The sequence below is a fragment of the Phyllostomus discolor genome, chromosome 1 (genome assembly GCF_004126475.2).
Source record: "Phyllostomus discolor isolate MPI-MPIP mPhyDis1 chromosome 1, mPhyDis1.pri.v3, whole genome shotgun sequence".
In the NCBI taxonomy this organism is placed as follows: domain Eukaryota; kingdom Metazoa; phylum Chordata; class Mammalia; order Chiroptera; family Phyllostomidae; genus Phyllostomus; species Phyllostomus discolor.
Window position 1 is genome coordinate 119506523 of NC_040903.2, and position 22717 is coordinate 119529239.

Here is a 22717-nt window from a genome sequence, read left to right on the forward strand (position 1 = left end):
TAAAAGATCCTCAGTGATTCCAATGACACACAATTTTGGGAACCACTACCATAAGAATACAACAGATATAAAGAGAAGCCATTTGTGCATGGGGGAGCAGGGATAAGAGTGGGAGCCAAAGCTTTCACTGCAATATTTTAAAATATGGTATGAATCCTGTGAATGTATTATTCAAAATTTTAATAAATTAATTAATAAACTATTAAACTATAAATTAACTATTTGTTTTTTAAAAAATAATTTATTTTTAATTTATAGTTGCTTCCACATGTTTATTTTTATTACTTATCTTTTCCAGGGTTTAAAACTGCTGTTACCATTAGCATGAAAACAAGTTTGGCCCTGGCCCATGTGGCTCAGTTGGTGGAGCATCCTCCCAGATGCTGAGGGGCTGCAGGGTTTATTCTGGTCAGGGCACATACCTAGGTTGCGGGTTTGGTAGGTTGTGACACCTAAGCCAATCAGTGTTTCAGAGGTGATGTTTGTCTCTCAAATCAATGTTTCTCTCTCCCTCTCTCTCTCTCACCCCCCTTCCCTACTTCACATCCCTCTTCACTCTCTAAAGCAATAAAACAGCACCTCCTCAGGTGAGGATTTAAAAAAAAGTATGTAATTATATGTTGTAACAAATCAGACTCTCAAGTTTTCTTGATTTTGGCCTCAAACTACAGTCCTCATGTAAGTGTGGTTAATGAGATGATTTTGATGCATTACCTGTCTTTATACACCCAGCAAGAAAGTTTATCACGTGGTGTGGGTGGTTTTCCTGCAAACTTGGTGATTTTTTCCCAAATGTAGGTTCCATCTCTGGTTCGCAAATTAACAAAATAAAGCTTTAAAAAAGAGAGAACACCATTAACAGACAAGGCAGTTGAAAATGAAATTTATATCTGAGAATTATGTGATCCAAAAGTTAATAATACTGCTTTTTTCTTTTTAACAAATAAAATTTTAACTGTGGAGCTAATGAAAGTGAGACTGTTTTAGAAGCAAAAATGATATATAAAACATACTGAAATAGACCTTTTCCCATCATTCTCTTGCCTTATAGATATCAATTAGGTATGTAGTTAATTCTGTAACAGAAAGACATGGAAAAAAAGCACTACTTCGTTTTCATTCTAAAACCTTATAATCATAAACACAAAATTTTCTACATATATCTTCTTTTCAAAATATTTGTAAACTTGTGAGATGAAGTGATATACTAAATATTACACATTTTGCTGCACTCCTGAATTGAAAGAAAATATTACTCGATTGCTGTATCCTTTGTCATCATATCCTCCAAAAATGTACAGCTTTCCATTAATGCAAGCACCACAACTTCCTGACATGGAGGTAGGGAGTTCTCCTTCCATGAGGTGCATTGTCCTGCAGCAAGAATAACATGGAATTTCATAACTTTCCAGAAAGGCAAATTAAAATTCCCTTTTAACTCCATGAGTCCTTTTTAAATGAAAATTGTCACTGACAATTATAATTAAAATATAATGGTAGCCAATACTGCAAAAATTCTAAGATCCACCTGACAGGTTTTTCAATGTACTGGAAAATTACAAAATCTTCACACATGTCACCAGAATTGGGAATTCATTAGCAGAACAAAGCCTTCAGAGACAGCCTTAGAATTGTGAGGAATGGTAAAGGACAAATAGTGGAGCGAGGAAGGGAGTAGGGGAAACAAAGAGCCAGAGAGAATAAGACATTGAAAGAAAATGAAAGCACTGAAAAAAAATGAAAGGGAGAAATAGATATTGCAGTATGTTCTAAGCAGGGCTGTAAATTCCCAAGTCTATGAAAATATTTATAACACATATTAAGACTCAACATTCTGCAATTTAAAATTACTTACCACAACCCACTATCAATATCATAGGTCCAAATTTCATCATTAGGCAAATATACTTCATTGTCTTCAATAGACTAAAAACATAGAATACATAAAATTATATTTATCAAATGCATAGTAACAATTCAATAGTTCCTCAGGATGGGAAAAACTGCAATTAGAAGACTGAAAAACACAAAATCGTACACAGGCTCAAAAGTTGTTTTCAACATAAAGTAAGTTAGATCAAACAAGAAAAGGAAAAAAGACATTTTCCAAGAGAAAATGGGCAAACAAAGATTTAGAATACAAAAAAGCAAGAACATGAATCTCAAGAAAAAAATTGAGGACAATTAAACCTTAAAAAGAGATTTTGAGTAAGGGAAAACAGCAAAATAATAATACTCAGAGTAGAACACTGAAGACTATTAAGCCTGGGAAAAATGAATATCAAATAAAGTCAGTATGTTTTGTGTGAAGGGAAAGAATTAAGGAAGGAAATTTTACCAGGTGTAATTAAGAACATTGTAGCAAAAAAAAAGTGAAATCTTACCATTTGCAACAGTATGGATAAATCTAAAGGTATTATGCGAAGTGAAATAAGTCAGACAGAGAAAGACTAATACCATGATTTCACTTATATGTGGAATCTAATGAACAAAATAAATAAACAAACAAAATTGAAAATACAAAGGACTGACTGATGGTTGCCAGAAGGAGTGGGGTTGGGAGACTGAGTGAAAAAAGTGAAGGGATGAGAAGTACAAATTAGTAGTTATAAAAGAGTCATGGGGATGTGAAGTACAGAGAGGGAAACTATCGGGGGGAACACTTTGCAAAGTATACAATTGTCTAACCACTAGGCTGCACACCTGACACTAACACAATTAATGAACTGTAATTGAAAAATAAAATTTAAAAAAGATAAATATCAGATATATTGATTCACTGAAGATATTTTTGAGTGCCAACTATGTGCAAGATATAGTGTTAGGTGTTTATTATTGGGTTGGCCAAAAAGTTCGTTACATTTTTTTCAGTAAGATGGCTCTAGTAATACTTAGTTATCTTTAACTTCATTGAAACAATTATATTAGACTGTATTGTGACAGCTGTTGTATCAGTGGGCATTTTAAAAAAAACATCAAAATTGGTGAATATTTGTGCAGCCAATTTAATATTGAAGATGAAAGAAAATAAGCAACATTTTCATTATATTATGCTTTATTACTTCAAGAAAGGTAAAAACACAAATGCAATGCCAAAAAAAAGATTTGTGCAGTGTATGGTGAAGGTACTGTGACTAATTGAATGTGTCAAAAGTAGTTTTTGAAGTTTTATGCTGGAGATTTCTCGCTGGATGATGCTCCACAGTAGAGTGGAACAGTTGATGTTGATAGTAATCAGACTGAGACAGTAATTAAGAACAGTCAATGTTATACCATATGGGAGATAGCCAAGACACTCCAAGTATCCAAATCAATAGTTATTGGTGAAAATGAAAAAATGTGCCTTTTACAGAAAAAACTGAACAGACATTTTGGCCAACCCAAAACAAATAGACTCTAAGGCTTAAGATAAATTTAACTAGTCCTAATGATAACTCTGAACAATCTCTAAAGAAGTCAATAACATAATTAGAATAGTGCATTCTGACAGTTATGTTGAGAAAAGAAATAAGAACAGACTAACAATCTTATTTACATTAAATAAAGAATTTATGGGTTGAAACAAATCCTTAAATAAATCTATCATAATTTCTTAGAATAACTCAAAAATAGTCCAGTGTAAAAGATAGCAATTTAAGAATTACTAAAAGTTCCTGACACATAAATTATTAACATCCTAAGTAGATTTAGCTCATTTCTCATTGCTATGTCAAATTTTAAAAATAATATCTGGACTACCAGGTATCTCTCCTGTCCACACCTCCCCTCAACATCTCTTTCTCTCTCTACTCTACGTCTTTTCACATAAACACACAACAGAAAACCATTTTATTAATTCCAAGGCAACTTCCATCTATGTCTCACTGAGGAAGCCATTCCTAATGCTCAATGGCTAAGTAAACAAATAATTTGAAAAAGGAGAGTTAATTTTATGATTCTAAAGTTTAATCACAACAGGCTCCAGCTTTGTGTCTACACCTTTATAACAAAAATACTACAAAGATGGATTCTGTCATTACTCTGCTTAAGTACCTTCAATACTTCCCTAGTACTCTCAGGGTAGTCTAAAATTCTTACGATTCTGTACTATTTGGTACCTACCATCCCCCCCAAAGTTCATCTCATCTTTCATTCATTATGCTCTAGTCTTCTTTCAATTCCTAAGCCTCTGTAAGTTCCTTGATGCAATAGGGCCTTCAACTATGATTTTCTCTCTAGGAATGCTTCCCAGAATGTCTGGCTAACTAACTCATTCTTTGGGAACATCTTAAATGTCCCTGCTTTACTATATCAAAATAGGGTTAAAAGCTTAAGTTCCCTATTATATGCTCCCATACAATCCTGTACTTCTCCTTCAAAGTCCTTGGCCTGAAGCACTCCCACCCACCACCCCCACTAACCTATAAGCTTCGTGAGTGTATGCATTGTGTCTATGTTGTTATAATTTCGTTCTCAGAGCCTAACACAGTGCCTGATACATAAAAGGCAAATTGAATATTTATTGACTGAGTGAGTGAATAGGTAAGTGAATGATACCTGTTTAATTAAACTGACTGCAAGGCCTGATTATAAAGAAAAGTCTCTTTCACTAACCTTTTTGAAAGGGGTGGTACAAACAGTCTGGTCCTTGTATAAGAACAGACACATGGATCAATGGAACAGAACAGAGAGCCCCAAAATAAACCCATGTCTCTATGGTTAATTCATATTTGACAAAGGGGGCATAACCATATAATGAATGCCCTAGGAGATATACCGGCAAAAACATTGCTATGTGAGATATCTGAAATTTTACTATGTTTTCCACTAGGACTTTTATGGTGTCACAACTTATATTTAAGACTTTTATCCACTTTGAGTTTCTTCTGGTGTATGGTGTAACTTGGTGGTCTAGGTTCATTTTTTTGCATGTACAAGTCAGTTCTCTCAACACCATTTATTGATGAGACTGTTTTTACTTTCAACGAATGCAATTTCAACTCCTTAACAGTTAAGGAGTGGTTACATTTATACAGTCCTAAAATTACATTTGGCCCTTTGAAGGCAACCGTAAGGCTGATGTGGCCCCTGGTGAAAATGAGTTAGACACACCCAACATAGGGCAAGGGAAATAAAGGAAAAAATAAACAAATGGGACTATATCAAATTAAAAAGCTTCTGCATGGCTAAAGAAACCATCATCAAAAGGAGAAGGAACTGACTGTATGGGAGAACATATTTGCCAATGATATATCAGACAAGGGTTTGATCTCCAAAATATATAAAGAACTCACATAACTCAACACCAGAAAGACAAACAATCCAATAAAAAATGGGCAACGGACCTGAACAGACACTTCTCCAAGGAGGACATATGGAAAGATGCTCAACATCACGAGCCATCAGAGAGATGCAAATTAAAACCACAATGAGATATCACCTCATACCTGCCAAAATGGCCATCATTAATAAACCAACAAACAAGTGCTGGTGAGGATGTGGAGAAAAGGGAACCCTAGTGCACTATTGGCAGGAATGCAGACTGGTGCAGCTACTGAGGAAAACAGTATGGAATTTTCTCAAAAAATTAAAAATGGAACTACCTTTTGACCCTGTAATTCCACTGCTGGGAATATAACCTAAGAAACCCAAAACACCAATTCAAAAGAATTTATGCACTTCTATGTTCATAGCAGCGTTATTTACCATAGCCAAGAATTGGAAATAGCCTAAATGTCCATCAGTAGATAAGTGGATTAAAAAACTATGGTATATTTACACAATGGAAATATGTAGTAACACAGCAGAAAAAAAGAAGGAATTCCTACCTTTTGTGACAGCATGGATGGATCTGGAGACTACTAAGCTAAGTGAAATAAGCCAGTTGGTAAAAGACAAATACCACATGATCTCACTTATGAGAAAAATCTAATGAATCAAATAAACTAATGAGAAAAATGGAACCAGAGGCAATAGGATCATGGAATAGACTGGCAGCTGTAATAAGAGGGGAGGAGGGAGGTGGGGACTGTTTGAAAGAAGGTGAAGGCATTAGTCAAGGAACATATATGAAGGACCCATGGACATGGTCAACAGTATAGGGATTGACTATGGAAGTGCAGGACAAGCTGGATGGAGGCGGCTGAAGGGGGCAAAACTGGGACAACTATAATAGCATAAAGAATGAAACATTGAAAAAATAAAACCCAAATCAAACTGAAAAATACAAGGGGTAGTACAAAAACACAAAGCACAGGCTTGAAAAATTTGGACCTAGCTCCTTTTCTCTGAGATTTCACTCCAAAATTATCTCTTCTATTCTACATCATCAAGTTTTCCTCCTCTACTAGATCATTCCTATGGATATCATCTTTTTTCTTTTTCTTTTTTTAGTATATTTTGTTGATTGATGCATTACATACTAGTTGTCCTAGTCTTTTTCTTCCATTTATACCCCTCTGCCTGGTACCCCCATTCCCTACAGCTTTCCCCTCACCCCCTTAGTTCATGCCCATGGGTTGTACATATAAGTTCTTTGGTTTCTACAGTTCCCATGCTATTCTTAACCTCCCCCTGTCTATTTTCTACCTACCATTTATGTTTCTTATCCCCTGTACCTCTTCCCCCATTCTCCCCCGCCCCACTGATAACCCTCCATGTGATCTCCATTTCTGTGATTCTGTTCCTGTTCTGTTTGTTCAGTTTGTTTTTGTTGGTTCAGGTATTGATACTTGTGTTTGTTGTCATTTTATTGTTCATAGTTTTGATCTTCTTTTTCTTGGATAAGTCCCTTTAACATTCCCTATAATAAGGGCTTGGTGATGATGAACTCCTTTAACTTGACCTTATCTGAGAAACACTTTATCTGTCCTTCCATTCTAAAAGACAGCTTTGCTGGATAGAGTCATACTGGATGTAGGTCCTTGCCTTTCATGACTTGGGATTATTTTTTCCAACCCCTTCTTGCCTGCAAGTTTTCTTTTGAGAAATCAGCTGATGGTCATATGGGAAATCCTTTGTAGCTAACTCTCTTCTTTTGCTGCTTTTAAGATTCTCTCCTCTTTAATGTTGGGTAATTTAAATATGATGTGCATTGGTATGTTCCTTCTTGGGTCCAGCTTCTTTGGGACTCTGAGCTTCCTGGACTAGTATGTCTAGTTCCTTTGCTAGATTGGGGAAGTTCTTCTTCATTATGTTTTCAAATAAGTTTTCAATTTCTTGGTGTTCCTCGTCTCCTTTCAGCACCCCTTTGATTTGGATGTTGGAATGTTTAGAATGGTCCCAGAGGTTCCTAATCCTCTCTTTTTTTTAATTCTTGTTTCTTCATTCTGTTCTGGTTGGCTGTTTATTTCTTCCCTTTGTTCCAAATCATTTATTTGAGTACCAGTTTCCCTCCCTTCACTGTTGGTTCCCCATATATTTTTCTTTATTTCACTTTGCATAGACTTCACTTCTTCCTTTATTTTGTGGCTGTACTCAATCATTCCAGTGATCATCCTGATTACGTGTTTTGAACTCTGTATCTGACAGGTTGGGTATCTCCTTGTCACTTAGTTCTTTTTCTGGAATTTTGATCTGTTCTTTCTTGGGGCCATACTTCTTTGTCTTGGCACACCTGTTCCATTATAAGGGGCAGAGCCTTAGGGATTCACCAGGGTGAGGCATCCCACTTCTCTGTGTTGTGTCACTGTATGTGGGGGAGGGGTTACAGAGGGGATGATGCTGCTTGCTCTGCTTTCCCCCCACTTTCAGTCACTTACTTCCCCCACTTCCCTCAAGCAAATTGTGCTCTTTCAGGTGCTGCCCTGGTGCTTATTCCCAGGTGGATGGTGGGCCTGTGTACATTCTGGGACCCCGCAGGCCCCTCCAATGGACTCTCCTATGAGACTAGCAGTTTCTCCTGCCACTACCACCCCCACAGATTTTTACAGCCAGAGGTCTTGAGACTTTATTTTCCAACACTAGAGCCCTGGGTTGTGTGGTCTGTCTTGCTCCACAGCTGTTCTGCCCAGCTTATCCACATGTGAATGTGGGACTGCCTGGTCTGCCAGTCACTGCCTTGCCACACATCCTCTCTACCCCAGCTGCCTGTTTCCACCCCTCCTACCACTCTGGATGAATGTTTCTTCTTTAACTCCTTGGTTGTCAACTTCCACGCAGTTTGATTTTCAGGCAGTTTTGGTTGCTTTGTGTGTGTGTGTGTGTTTAAATTGGTTGTTATCCTTCTTTTGGTTGTGTGAGGAAGCTAAGCATATCTACCTACACCTCCATCTTGGCCAGAAGCCCCTCTTTTCTACATTAAAAAAATATCCCAACTCTCTCCTAACTGCTTCTATTTCTCTGCTTCTTTCAGAAAAACTTCCATACTGAGTTAATTATGGCAGATGTTTTACCTCTCATTCTCTTGTCACTTCAGATTAATTTAGCTTCTGAGCCTATTGCTCCACTAAAATTACTCTTCTCAAGCTTTTGCTAAAAGAGGCCTAGATAACTGATTTATCCAGGAATATAGCCCAGATAGATGGAGTATATAGAAAAGAAGTTAAGAGACATGGAGAAAGAAAAAAACTGTATCTAATCAGCATTACATTAGGATGTGATGGAGAGAATGAGAAAGAGGCAATATTTGAAGAGACAATGCTGAGAGTTTTCCAAATCATCAGTACTTGAAATCTAAGAAGTCCTAGAAATCCCTAACTAGACACCTCATAGTAAAACTACAGAACATCAAAGAAAAGATATTCTTTAAACCTGCTAGAAATAAGACAAATCACCTTCAAATGAATAGACCAACTGAATTCTCATTAGTAGAATATAAGACTAAGTAATATTAACAATTGTGTTTAACAAAAGCAACTGTTGACCCAGAATCCTACACCCAGTGAAATAACTTTTAAAAACCAAGCTGAAATAAAGAAATTTCCAGACAAACAAAAGTTGAGACATTTGGTCAATAACAGACCCCTATTTGAAGAAAGTAATAGCTGTGCTACTTTAAGCAAAAGAAAATTATCTGAAGTGCAACAAGGAATAGTATTACAAGATATTGGTAAATATGTGGATAAATTTAAACATAAAAAAAGAGCTAAACATGCTTTGGTGCCTAATTGGGGTAGGGGAGGGTATATAACAGGACAGGAATAACTAGGGAAAGGGGTGACCAAACTTAAAACTTTTGAAGTATTTGAGCTCTTTGGGAAGAAGGAAAATTACTGACTTTGAACTTTGTGGAGTATTCATGCTGAAATAAGTAAACTAACTAATATATGGCTAGAAATTTATCATATAATGTCTAAACAAGGAAAGAGAAAATATATGAAGATAATAAAAAGTATGAGCAATCCTCAAAATCAAGAAGAAGTGAAAGAGACAAATATAAAGCACATCTGAAAAAAAAAAGTATATCAGAATTACATTAAGTGAATATAGGCTTAACTCTCTGGATAAAATACACATGTCAGACTGGATAAAAATAAGATCCAACTATTTTCAGATTAGAAGCCACATCTAAAATATAAAGATACACAGTTTCCATTAAGAGGTAGAAAAAGATACGCCATGCAAATATCAGCCAAAAGAAAGATGGTGTGGCTGTGTTAATATTGGCAAATAGATTTTAAGGCAAATAACATTACTACAGATAAAGAGGATCATATAAAACACGAAAATGTTCAATTAACCCAAAAGATCTGAATTCATATCTACCCAAAGAGGTAGCCTAAAAATGCATATAAAGTAAAAACTAACAGGACCATAGGGAGACACTAACAAATCTACATTAGAGCAGGAGTTTTTAAACCTGTTACAGTAATTGAATGGGAAATAAAATAATCAAAAACACCATAGGAGATTTAAACAACACAATTTGCAAATTTGATAAAATGAATGTATATAAACACCTCATATAATATAAAAACAAAGTGTATGTTTATGATAATTGGTCACATAGCTTAATCCTTAAAGCAAGCCTCAACATACTATCAAATAGATACAGACTATGTTCTCCAAGTATAACACAATTAAGTTAGAAATTAATAACAGAAAGCTAACTATAAAAATAGCATAAGTTTAGAAATCTAAAATATTTTCCTAAACAACTTATGGGCCAAATAAATAATAATGGGAAATATAAAATATCAGAACTGTAAAATGACAAAATATTAGTACTTCTGGCCAAAACTTGAAGAATACAACTAAAAAGATATCAGGAAAAAAATATAGCCTAACATACTTAATTAAATTTTTTAAAGCCTTGCCCTGGCTGGTGTGGCTCAGTGGATTGAGTGCCGACCTGCAAACTGAAAGGTCGCTGGTTCAATTCACAGTCAGGGCACACACCTGAGCTGCAGGCCAATCAATGTATCTCTGGCACATCAATGTTTCTCTCCCACTCTTTCTCCTTCCCATCACCTTCTCTAAAAATAAATAAATAAAATCTTTAAAAAATTTTTAAGTTTCAAAAAGAGTGAGTTCAGCAACCAACTTCAGAAGTTCAAGAAATAATAGCATAATCAACCCAAAGAAAGTAGGAAGAAATAAAAAGGAAATGATATTAATGAAATAAAAAAATACAGCAGAAAATATCAAGTAAACCAAATACTGGTGTTTCAGAAGGTTAATCTACCTCTGGTAAGATTATTCAAGAAAAAAAAGGAACCATTTAATTTTAGGAATGGAAAGGAAACATACTTACAGAAATCAAATAGAGAATACTATGAGCAATTTCAGTTCATGCCAATAAATTTAAAAGCCTAAATGAAACTGGATAGATTCCTTGAGGTGGAGATAGGGATGAGAAAATGAGAAAATCTTATCAAACCTGACTCAAGAAAAATCTAAGCAGTCCCACAACTTTAAATAGATTGAATCAGAGATTTAAAATCCCACAAAGTACAAAGCCCAAATAGTTTTATGGATTAGTTCTTTCAAACATTCAAAAAACAAATAATTCAATCTTACAAAAACTATTCCAGAATATAAAAGAAAGGGCATTACCCAATCCACTAATGAACACAGATGTAAAAAATCCTTTTAAAAAATTATCAGACAGGATTCAGTAATGTACAAAAAATGAAATATATTACACTAACTTGTGTTTAATTCAAGGAAAACAACTTTGGTTTAATAATACATATTAGCATAAATCATCACATTAACAGAAAAAAAGAGGAAAAAACCTTATCTCAGTGTAATGTAGAAAAATCTCCAAAATTAAACATTTAAACATTGAAAATCGGATACAAGGGTACTACCACAATTTTAAAAAAGTTAATCTACAAAAAATAAAACCCTAAAGCAAATATCAAACTTAATAGTTAGTAGTTGAAAACAATCCTTCTGAGATTAGGAACAATAACAAAAAAATGGATTCTATTAAACATTGTACTTAAGGCCCACCAGTAAAGACAGAGAAATAAAAAGAAATAAAAATTCGAATGTGAGAAAACTGTCATTACTTGCAGATTACATTGCTATCTACATAGCAAATAAAAAGAAAATTAACATATGAATTATAAGAACATAAATTGAGAAGGCTTGCCAGAAAATAAAAAGTATTCAAAAGTCCATTGTATTTCAAAACACCAGCAACAATCAGGATATTTAGTTTTAAAAAATTAACAATAGAAATAAAAAATATAGCCCTGGCTGGTGAAGCCCAGTGGATTGAGCACAGACCTAGGAACCAAAGGGTTATGGGTTCAATTCCCAGTCAGGGCACATGCCTGGGTTGCAGGCCAGGTCCCCAGTGTGGGGCATGTGAGCAGCAAACACACACTGATGTTTCTCTCCGTCTTTCTCCTTGCCTTCCCTTCTTTCTTCTTCCCTTCCCCTCTTTCTAACAATAGATAAATAAAATCTTTAAAAAAATAAAAAAATATAAACTAAGAATAAACCCAACCAAAGATGTACAAGATCCCTATGAAGACACTATAAAACTTTCTTGAGCCCTGGCTAGTGTAGCTCAGTGGATTGAGCAAGGGCTGTGAAACAAAGGGTTATCAGTTCAATTCCCAGTCAGAGAACATGCCTGGGTTGCAGGCCAGGTCCCTAGTGGGGGCCACATGATAGGCAACCACACATTGATGTTTTTTTCCCTCTCTTTCTCCCTCCCTTCCCCTCTAAAAATAAATAAAACCTTTAAAAAAAAACTTTCTTGAACGATATCAAAAAGTCCTGCATAGAGAGATATACTACATAATTGTATTGTCTCAATATCATAACAGGTTTACCACCCTCAAATGATCTAAAGATTGAATACAGGAACATAAAACCCAATAGAGTATTTTATTTGACAATCTGACTGTGAAGTTTATACAAATGAAGAAGCACTGTGGAAAACAATGGGCAGTTTCTTTACAAGTTAAATGTAGGATAATCAACCATCTGGCCCAGCAATTCCACTCCTAGGTACCCAGAAGAATTGAAAACAGGGGCTCAGATACTTATATGCCAATCTGCATAGCAGCACTATGCGCAATACACAAAAGTGGCAACAACCCAAGTGTTGAATAAGCAAAAGGTGGTATATGCACACAATGTAATCTTATTCAGCCTTATTAAAAAAAATATGAAGTGTTGATACATACTACAACATAGGTAAACTTTGAAAACATTATGCTACGTGAAATAAGCCAGACTTTAAAAAGACGTATATTGCATGATTCCCTTTTAGTTATATGAACTATCCAGAAAAAGGCAAATTCATAGGCAAAACGATTAGAAGCTACCAGGAACTGGGACAAGGAAGGAGGGAGAGTCTGCATAATGGGCAGAGTATTTGTTTGGAGTAATGAGTTTTGGAATCAGATAAAGGCCACATTGTACAACACTGTGAATGTAATCAATGCCACTAAATTGCACACCACACTATGGTTAAAACGGTAAATTATATGTTTTATATATTTTACTACAATAAAAATAGTAAAGAAAATTTATACAGCCCTGGCTGGTGTAGCTCAGAGGATTGAGCGCGGGCTGGGAACCAAAGTGTTGCAGGTTCAATTCCCAGTCAGGGCATATGCCTGGGTTGCAGGCCATGACCCCCAGCAACCGCACTTGATGTTTCTCTCTCTCTCTCCCTTTCTCTCTCCCTTCCCTCTCTAAAAATAAATAAATAAAATCTTAAAAAATTTATACAAAATAACAAAAGGCCCTAAATAACCAAATATTCCCAAAGAACAAGATAGGGTGGGGATAGGGCTTTTACTGCCCAATATTTAGGCTTCTAATAAAGCTGTTGTAATTTAGATAATGTAAATCTGTCACAAGAATAAACACAAAAAGCCCTGACTCATGTGGCTTCGTTGGTTGGGCATCATCACACAAAGTAAAAGGTTGCCAGTTGAATTCCCCATCAGGGCACATGCCCAGGTTGTGGGTTCAGTTCCTGACTGGGACACACACAAGGGGCAACCAATCAATATAACATAAGAATGGGTTATTCTTATTAAAAATGTAATAAAATTGGATCCCTAGCTGAAGCCAAACAAAAAATTCTGATTAAAAAAAAGATTTAAACATGAAAAGCAAAACTAAAAATTGTTTAGAAGACATTATAGGAAACTTCATGATCTCCACATTGGGAAATATTTCTTAAGGAAAGCACAAAGCATTAAGGAAAAAACTGAAGTTACATTAAAATTAACTTCTGTTGGACAAAAGACAATCATCAAGAAAGTACAAAAACAAGCTACAAACTGAGAAGACATATTGAACTCATACAACTATATATTTAAAGAATTCCTATAAATTGGTAAGAAAAGATGATCCAATAGACAAATGAGCAAAAGGTATGAAGCAGCATTTTTACAGCAGAGGAAACACAAATAGTCCATAAAGTTATGAAAAGATACTCAACTTTATTAGTATTCAAGGAAAAGCAAACAAAACCTACAATGAAATATGCCAGACAGTACCAGATGTTGTCAAGGATGCGGAGCAAGGAGGATGTTGGTGGAAGTGTAAATCAACACAAATATTTTGGCAACAGTGACATTCCCAAGTAAATTCAGAGATGTGTGTACCTAGTGACAACCATTTCATTCCTTGGTATATGCCCTAGATAGAGAGTGTATGTGGCCTTATGCATGTATAATAAGAGACACATTATAAAAGTGTTCAGTGTAGCTTTCTTTATAATACTAAAAAAAAAAAAGAAAAAGAAACATTCAAGTATTCATCAATAGTGGAGGGGATAAATAAATTGCAGTAAATTCACACAATAGAAGACTACAAAGGTACATACAAGAAATGAATGAATCCAGTGATGATTTTCAAAATATTTCAAAACCAGGCAGCATGGACACTGACCAACCAGAATGGATACCAAATAAAAACTGGTAAAGACATACTAGTGCACACCAGCTGAATACAGCAATGTCTGAATCTAAAACTAAAACATATAACACAATCTAAAAGAATTAAGTCATCAAAGAAAACACATGCTATAATTCCAAAACCAAATAATAAATTGTTTAGAAATAGATGTACTATGGTAAAACTATAAAGAAAACAGTGATTAACAAGAAATCAAGATAGTGGTACCCTGTGGGGGTGGGAGGAATATTATAATCAGAAAGCAGAAACAGGAATTTTCTAAGGCACTGGCTCTAGTCCATTTCTTAACCTGGAAGTTAAACATGTTTACCTTTTAATGATACTCATATTACACATTTTGTACATACATTTTGAATTTTAAAACTAAGAAAATAAGCCCTGGCTGGTGTGGCTCAGTGGATTGAGTGCCAGACTGCAAACTGAAGGGTCACTGGTTTGATTCCCAGTTGGGGCACATGCCTGGGCTGTGGGCCAGGTCCCTAGGTTGGGGTGTTTGAGAGGCAACTGATAGATGTATCTCTTGCACATTGATGTTTCTCTCCCTCTTTCTCCCTCCCTACCCCTTTCTCTAAAAATAAATAAATAAAATCTTTAAAAATGTATGAAGGAAATAAAATCTTAAGAAGTGAGTATTAAGGCACACACAGAATCGGGCAGGCCGAAGAAGCAGCCTCTGATCTATATGAGGAGGAGCAAGGTCTGAAACCATGCCAAAACACAGGTCTAGTGAGCACCACACTGCAGCTTGCAGCAACACCTTTTATGCCTGGGACCTTGATCATCTTACAAATTCTATTGCTGGGTAAGGATCCTCTTCAGGTCCTGAGTTTTATATCTTTATTCCTGAATCCAAATCTATTACAAATTCATCTAACAGAGTCTGAGCCACTTGCCCACAACTTAGCTGCAAGTGAGGCTGGAAAAGCAAATAACTGGCACTTGGGTTCTTTTAATTGGGCACCTGCTATACCCCATTCTAGACACAAGGGATATAATGGGGAACAAAATCCTTATCTTTATAGAATTTACATCCTATGGGGGTAGGTAGGAGGTAGTCAGACAACTGAAATAAATACCCCAATAAGACTCACTCAGCAGGAGATACTACAAATAGAGGAAGGAGGTTCAAATACTGGGTATCTAAAAAGAATAAATGTCTTTCACATGACATAGATGGTTTATGTGACCACCTATGAATATATAAAGTAGAACTCTCAAGGCTTTTGTTACACCTTGCTAAATTTCTACTCAGAAAGGTTACACAAATTTTCACTCCTGTTACCAGTGTAGGAGTAATTCATTTCTCCAAGCTCTTCTCAAAAATTCTTTTTAATATTTGCAAGTTGGAGAAGAAAAATCTTTATTTTCAAGTGGGTTGTTTTGACTCACATTATATTTGTATTCCTTCTTTTGTAAATTATGCATATTCATTGCTCACTTTTCAGTGGAGATATTAATCTTTATTTTCACTGGAACTTTACCTATCATATGTTGCAAGTATTTTCTCCAGTTTGTCATTTGCCTTCTCAATATTTACAGTGAGAGTTACTGCATTTAAAAGTTACTATTTGGGGACTTCCGGCAAGATGGAGGAATAGGTGGACGCGCTGTATCTCCTCGCACAACCAAGAACAGAACAACAATAATTTACAACAATGATTTGCAGTCATAATATCAGAACTGTCAGAGGATTTATCTAAATGGAAGTCGGACAGCCAAGAAGTTGAAGTAGATCCGTACATCCAGACTGGTAGGGGACGACGACGAGCTGAGCGGGCGCAGGGCTGGCTCGGGTTGCCGGCGCACATAGGTCGGGGGAAATTTGGCGCAAAATCGGTGCGACAGCAATCCGGGGCGCGGGAGCGCAGCGGTGCAGCGGTGATCCCTGAGTACGCAAGCAGCGGCTGGGGGAATCAGTGGGGCAGCGATTGTGGACCAGGGCAGAGCTCACAGCCCAGAAGCCCAGGGAAGTGTTTGACTCCAGGAGAACGAAACTGTGGCCATTGATCCCTCCTGTCCCCGCTCCCGCCCCTGCCCCCACATATAATGTCACAATCTAGCGACTGGGACGCCCAGCCCCAGTGAACATCTAAGGATCTGCCCCCCACCGTAACAAGAGCGACCAGACCGGAGAAAAAAATAAATAAATAAAATAATAGGAGAGATAGGGAAAGACATAAGACATGTTTCCAGCAGAACAGATCAGTCCCCCAGGACTCATCCTTTTGAGTGACCAAGAAATAGCCAATCTATCAGATGCACAGTTCAAAACACTGGTGATCAGGAAGCTCACGGAACTGGTTGATTTTGGATGCAAATTACATGAAAAAATGCAGATTACCATAAAAGGGATGCAGGAAGATATACGGAGGACAGCCAATAGTGAAAGGAAGGAATCTGAGTCTCAAAACAATACAGTGGACCAGAAGGAAGATAGAATCAACCAAGCAGGAAAGCATGGTGAAATAAGAATTCAAAAAATCGAAGAAAAGCTTAAGACTATCGAGGACACCTTTAAACGTTCCAACATCCGAATTATAGGGGTACCAGAAGGGGAGGACCAACAAGTGGAAAAGTTATTTGAACAAATAATAAAGGAGAACTTCCCCAAACTGGCAAAGGGAACAGTCTTCCAAGAAATCCAAGGAGTGCAGAGACCCCCAAAGAAGTTGGACCCAAGAAGAAACACACCAAGGCACATCATAATTACATTAGCCAAGGTAAAAACGAAGGAGAGAATCCTAGAAGCAGCAAGAGATAAGGGGACAGTCACCTACAAAGGAGTTCCCATCAGACTGTCAGCTGATTTCTCCAAAGGGACCTTACAGGCAAGAAGGGGCTGGAAAGAAATATTCCAAGTCATGAAAGACAAGGACCTACATCCCAGATTGCTCTATCCAGCAAAGCTCTCATTTAGAATGGAAGAGAAGATAAAGTGCTTTTTAGATAAGGTCAAATTAAAGGAGTTCATCATCACCAAGCCCTTACTTTATGAAATGCTAAAGGGACTTATCTAAGAAAAGAAGATAAAGAAAAGACATGTATAGTAAAAGGACAGCAAACTCACAATTATTAACAACCACACCTAAAGCAAAAGCAAAAGAAACTAAGTAAACAACTAGAATAGGAACAGAACCACAGAAATGGAGGGCACATGGGGGGCTAGTAGTAGGGGGGGGAGGAGGAGAGAGGGGGAAAAGGTATAGAGAATAAGTAGCATAGAATGTAGGTTGAAAATAGATAGGGGGAGGACAAGAATAGTACGGGAAATGTAGAAGCTAAAGAACTCCTAAGTATGACACATGGACATGAACTAAAGGGGGGGAACGTGGGTGGGAGAGGGGGTACAGGATAGAGGGGAGTGAAGGGGGAAATGGGACAACTGTAATAGCATAATCAATAAAATACATTTTAAAAAAAAGAAAAAAAGTTACTATTTATAAAGTACAGGATAATTTTTTTTAAGTTCGACCTATCAATGTTTTTCTTGTATAGTATTTCCCAATTCAGTTTTTCTTTTCCCAACTCAAGGTTTTCACAAGAGTCACATCTTTTTTTCTGGTTTAGTATAGCCTAATTTTTCTACATTTAAGTCTTCAATCCTAAGGCTCTAATATCATTTATCATTTTCCTCCAGCTATTCCTGGACCATTTATTGAATAAGATTGTTTTTCTAGATTTGAAGTGCTACCTTTTAACTACAGAATAGTCTGTATGCTTGGCTGCTTATGTAATTTGTTTTCCAGTCCCTCATGGTTTCTCCACTTGCATCAGGACCAGTGATTTAATTATTAAAGCATTGTGATATAATTTAATATCTGGCACTATAAACCTCTCACTTTCATTCTTTTCAAATATTTCCTGAATTGACCTCTCTTGCCCAAAATAGGAATATGTATTAAAGCATATTATTTACTGTAAGTCCATATCCAAAATAGGAATATGTATTAAAGCATATTATTTACTGTAAGAAAAAGTTTAGAGCAAAATGTATTAATGCCAACTGTATTGTGGAAATAAAACTGTTCACATGATTAAATCTTAAAAGGAAAGCACGTCATCTGCAAACATGCTGACACACTGATTTTCTCCCAAATTTGGGAAAAGTAACTCACAAATTTTAAGTGTTCCTAGTAGCACCACTAACATTTGTATGAATTTCAGGAATGTGGAAAGGATATGGAAAACTAAGAGAAAAGAATATTTTGACACCAATTAAAACTTACCACTTTTACCAACATTGGTACTCTTATGTTTAAAGGTAGGGCTGTTCTCAGATACAATGTCCTATAGAATCTGTTTGACAACAAAGTAATTGAGCCATTCAAAAATTTTAGGATATATGTTTGTCGATTTTAACAAATATGAAAAATTGTGATTGGAACATACAATCTGGAATCATTTGATCATTATTCTTAACTACTATTGGTTTGGGTTACTTTCAGATTCTAGGGCTTTTTAGCTATCTTCCCTTCAAGAGGATCTGAATAAAGCAATTGTTGGGAGAATTCTTCTCCCCATGATATGTCACCTCTTCTTTTTGCCTTCCAATCTTTCCTTTCATTTATGCCTTAGACATATTTTAACTGCTGATAATCACTGGACTTTAAAAAGTAACAATCTAGGACCAAACCTGTGTGGTATTTTCCAGGGTGGTTCTTACAGCACACTACTCACTGAATCAATAAGTAGTAGGGAAAGAAGTATTTTTATTCACTGACTGACACCAAAAGACCTGGAATTTTATCAATTATACAATTTTCAAGATTAAAGTGAGATATAAAAAAAAACCAGACATTTCATGTATGGGCCTAAAAGAAATCTATACTGTCACCAGATATAATACAAACTATTATTTTAATTGAAAAAATTTTCACTTAACTTTTACAATATTAAGAATCAAAATAGCAGATGAAGACTGATACCTCTACGTCTTCAAATAGCAGAGCTCAAAAACAATGAAAATATTTCTTTGCATAAAACCATCATTATGTCTAGACAATTTTTTCATCAAGAACAAATGGTGGAAATATTAGACATTAAGACATCACACTCACCTAATTTATGTTCACTTATCATAGAAAAAAATAGCCTTTGAGAATCCAATATATCTAGTTGGAATTTGCTATCCTTGAAGTGGCCATTCAAGTTATTCATTCTCATGGATTCATCATTATTATTTTTAAACAAAGTACTACTTACCTTATAAGATATGGTAAAAATTACATATGATTGGGATATGAGAGTTCCTAGCACATACCAGATATAGTAGTCACTCAAAGGTTAGTTCTAATTTTCTTATCCTGATACTGCACCAAATTAAAAATAAACACACAAAACAGCAAAAACCAACTTGGATCTGAGGACCATTTAACATAGATAGTATGTACTTTATTTCAGTGAGTGATTCAGTCATGTTACATCTGTCACATAATAGTATTGAGACGGTCAGAAAACGTGGGTTCTACTTCCAGTAGAAGTTCCAAATGGCTCACTTAAAAAAAAAATCTGTAAATTAAAGGGCTGGCATATGCTCCTGAACTGCTTCCCACCTTCAGAATCCTTGACTCTATAATCCAATGACTATAGAAACAAAACAAATACATTCAACCCTCCATTGTAATAAGAGATTTTAAGCATGTTCTTCAGTACCTTGTTGCTAATATGAATGAGTCTATTTTGAAATTTGAAAAAAAATCGTAATTATCCATTTGGCAACAGTGAAATTTCCACGCAAATTTTAAGATGTGTGTGTCAAGTGACCCAACATTCCACTCCTTGGTATATATGCCCTTGAGGGTGTATATGTCCTTGGTAAAGGAATGACACTAAAAATTGCTTAGGAATATTTAAATGTTTCGGTGATTTCCAATTTTAAAAATTTCTTATTGCGCCATGGCGATAAAGAAGTATTTACACGATAATGCAGCACGGCGTCCTCGGTGTACTTTTCGGTCTCCGCAAGCATTTAAAGATCATTCACCGCGCAGTAACTGATTTAGTGTTGGGTAAAACCCGGGTCGTTGGACAGCAGCGACAGTGGGCAAGAGTGGGAATGGGAAGAGCCCCGAACCGGGTTTGAAGGCTTTCCTAGCCGGCAGTGTGGCGTCAAGCCCCGGCGCGACCCGGAGAGCAGCCCACGGCGGGGGGCTGGCGGCGGCGGACAGGCGCTGGGGGCGGCGGGCAGGCGCGGGCCGGCCTAGGCCGCCAACCACCCCGCCTGGGGGCCGCGTGTGGGCGGGCGCTCCGCGTCCACTCGGTCCCAGAGGGCTCCCGGCGCGAGTCCGCCCCGTCCCGCCTCTTCCCCTTACCACGTAGCCCCCCCACACGTAGAGGAAGTTTCCGTCCACCACGGCGCAGTGGCCGCTGCGCTCCTCGGCCACGCAGAACACCTGCGAGTCCTCCATCCGCGCCGTCGCTGGGCCGACCCGCTCCACACCCCGCAGCCCCGGCCCACGGAGATGCCTCTCCGCCCGCCCGGTTCCTCCACGCACGAACGGAACGCGTCGAGGGTCGAGATTGGAGGAAGGCGGAAGCAGTGCGTCTGCGCCGTCCTGCAGCCACCGGAGAGGCCGAGCCTGGAGCGGCCACGCCAGTGAGGGAGGCCGGGGGTCTGACTAGTGAGGGAGGTGCCCGTGCTCTGCGGAACCCTGCCACCGGCCAATTTCATATCCCTGGGGTTGTGTTATTTTGTTAATACCGCCTAACTGTATCTTATTCACTGGATAAATGGGCTTCTGGTCCACGGGGACTGATGTAGCAGTGACATAAGTCAGCGTATTAAATATTTTGTGTGTACCCTTCCATTCAATTAGCAGAGACGGTAATCCACAAGAATGGTGTGTGTGAGCCCCGGCCCGGCAGCTCAGTTGATTAGAGCACGGTCCAACGTTACAGCGTCCATCTCTTGTCAGGACAACATGCAAGAAGCAGCCCATGAATGCATGTATAAGAGGAAACAACAAATCGGTGTTTTTCTCTCTCTTCCTCTCAAATCAATACATTTAAAAAAATACAAAGAAAGTGTATGTGTACTTAATAGACTTTTTTTAAAGGAATTTTTCTGAAACATACTGGCAAACTAGGCCTGGAGGTCAAATCCTGTCCACCATCTAATTTTGTAGGGCTCACAAGCCTCGAGCGTTTGAGTGATTGAAAAAAATTCAAAAGAATGATATTGTGTAACTCATGCAAATGATAATGAAATCAAATTTAGCATCTGACCCCGGCTAGTATAGCTCAGTGGATTGAACCGGGTGGGGGGCTGCAAAACAAAGGGTCTTAGGTTGGATTCCCAGTCAGGGCTCATGCCTGGGTTGCTGGCCAGGTCCCCACTAGGGGGCGTGCCAGAGGCAACCACACATTGATGTTTCTCCCTCTTCCCTTCTCCTCTCTCTCTAAAAATAAACTTTAAAAATATTTACATTTTTTTAGCTTCTGTACATAAAGTTTTATTGGTACACAGCCACCCTAATTCTCTTATGTGTTATCTGTGGCTGCTTTTACCCCACAACCACCTAGTTGAGTAGGCAGAGCTGAGGAGTCGCAACAAAGATCATACAGCCCACACTGATGAAAAGTTACTCTCTGGGCTAATGCGTGTTATAAAACAATGTTACAGAAGTAAAACAAAGGCCAAGAGGGAAGATCATATTTCTACCAGTGCCTGTAAATGCACTTCTCCAAAGTCACTCTTCGAAGAAATTGTGGTTGCCCACCATGCAGAACAAGTTAATTCATTCAATTATTGACTATGCATTTATTAAGTGCCTGCTTACTGTAGATAGTTGGTTCTGTGGCTGTATTAGACTGGAAAATTTGTTGGCTAAATGAATGAAAAAAAAAGTAAATTTTAATATGTGTAAGACATAGTTCCACTACAGAGGCTTCAAAGTCCAGTCAGAGGGACAAATATGTAAAGAAATTCATGTTGTATGGAATGAGAAGTATAGTAGAAAAGTGGAAAAATACAGCAGAATAACAGGAAAGTTGTGATTTATTGACAGGTGAACGTGAGTTTGACACCCCTTCTATAAATAGTTCAGTATGACTAGAGAATAACTATGGGGTACAGCCAAGGATAAAGCTGGAATAGCTAGTCACACAGCCTTGTTTGTCATGCTGAGTCTGAACTTTAACTGTGAGGCCAAAGGATCTTAAGCAAGAAGTGAATAATGTAAGTTGATCATTAGAACATTCACTTTGGATGGTTGGACAGTCAGGACTTAAGGCAGAAAGGTGGGCAGCACACAGCACTGCTCTGGTGTAAGCATGCAGCTAGGTGCTCAGTAAATGGTAGTAACAGTGGTAGTAGTAGTTGTTGTTATTAATATATGTAACCTCTGTCCCAGGAATCCTCTTTCTACCTGTACTAGAATTCCAAAGCCCTCACCAAGATTTT

General features: G+C 37.3%; 1 protein-coding gene across 3 annotated transcripts in view; it reads right to left on the reverse strand.

Annotated features, from left to right (window-relative positions):
- The window catches only part of KLHDC1 (kelch domain containing 1), a 93885-nt gene extending 72947 nt beyond the window's left edge, over positions 1-20938 (reverse strand). For all 3 annotated transcript variants that reach the window (XM_036028699.1, XM_028506810.2, XM_036028702.1), the window contains exons 1-4: positions 20628-20938; positions 1856-1926; positions 1257-1374; positions 715-833 (exon numbers count right to left, since the gene is read on the reverse strand). In XM_036028699.1, the coding sequence (XP_035884592.1) occupies positions 715-833; positions 1257-1374; positions 1856-1926; positions 20628-20723 (404 nt within the window). In that variant the 5' untranslated portion in view covers positions 20724-20938. The remainder of the gene's footprint in view (positions 1-714; positions 834-1256; positions 1375-1855; positions 1927-20627) is intronic.
- Between the last annotated feature and the right edge of the window lie 1779 nt (positions 20939-22717).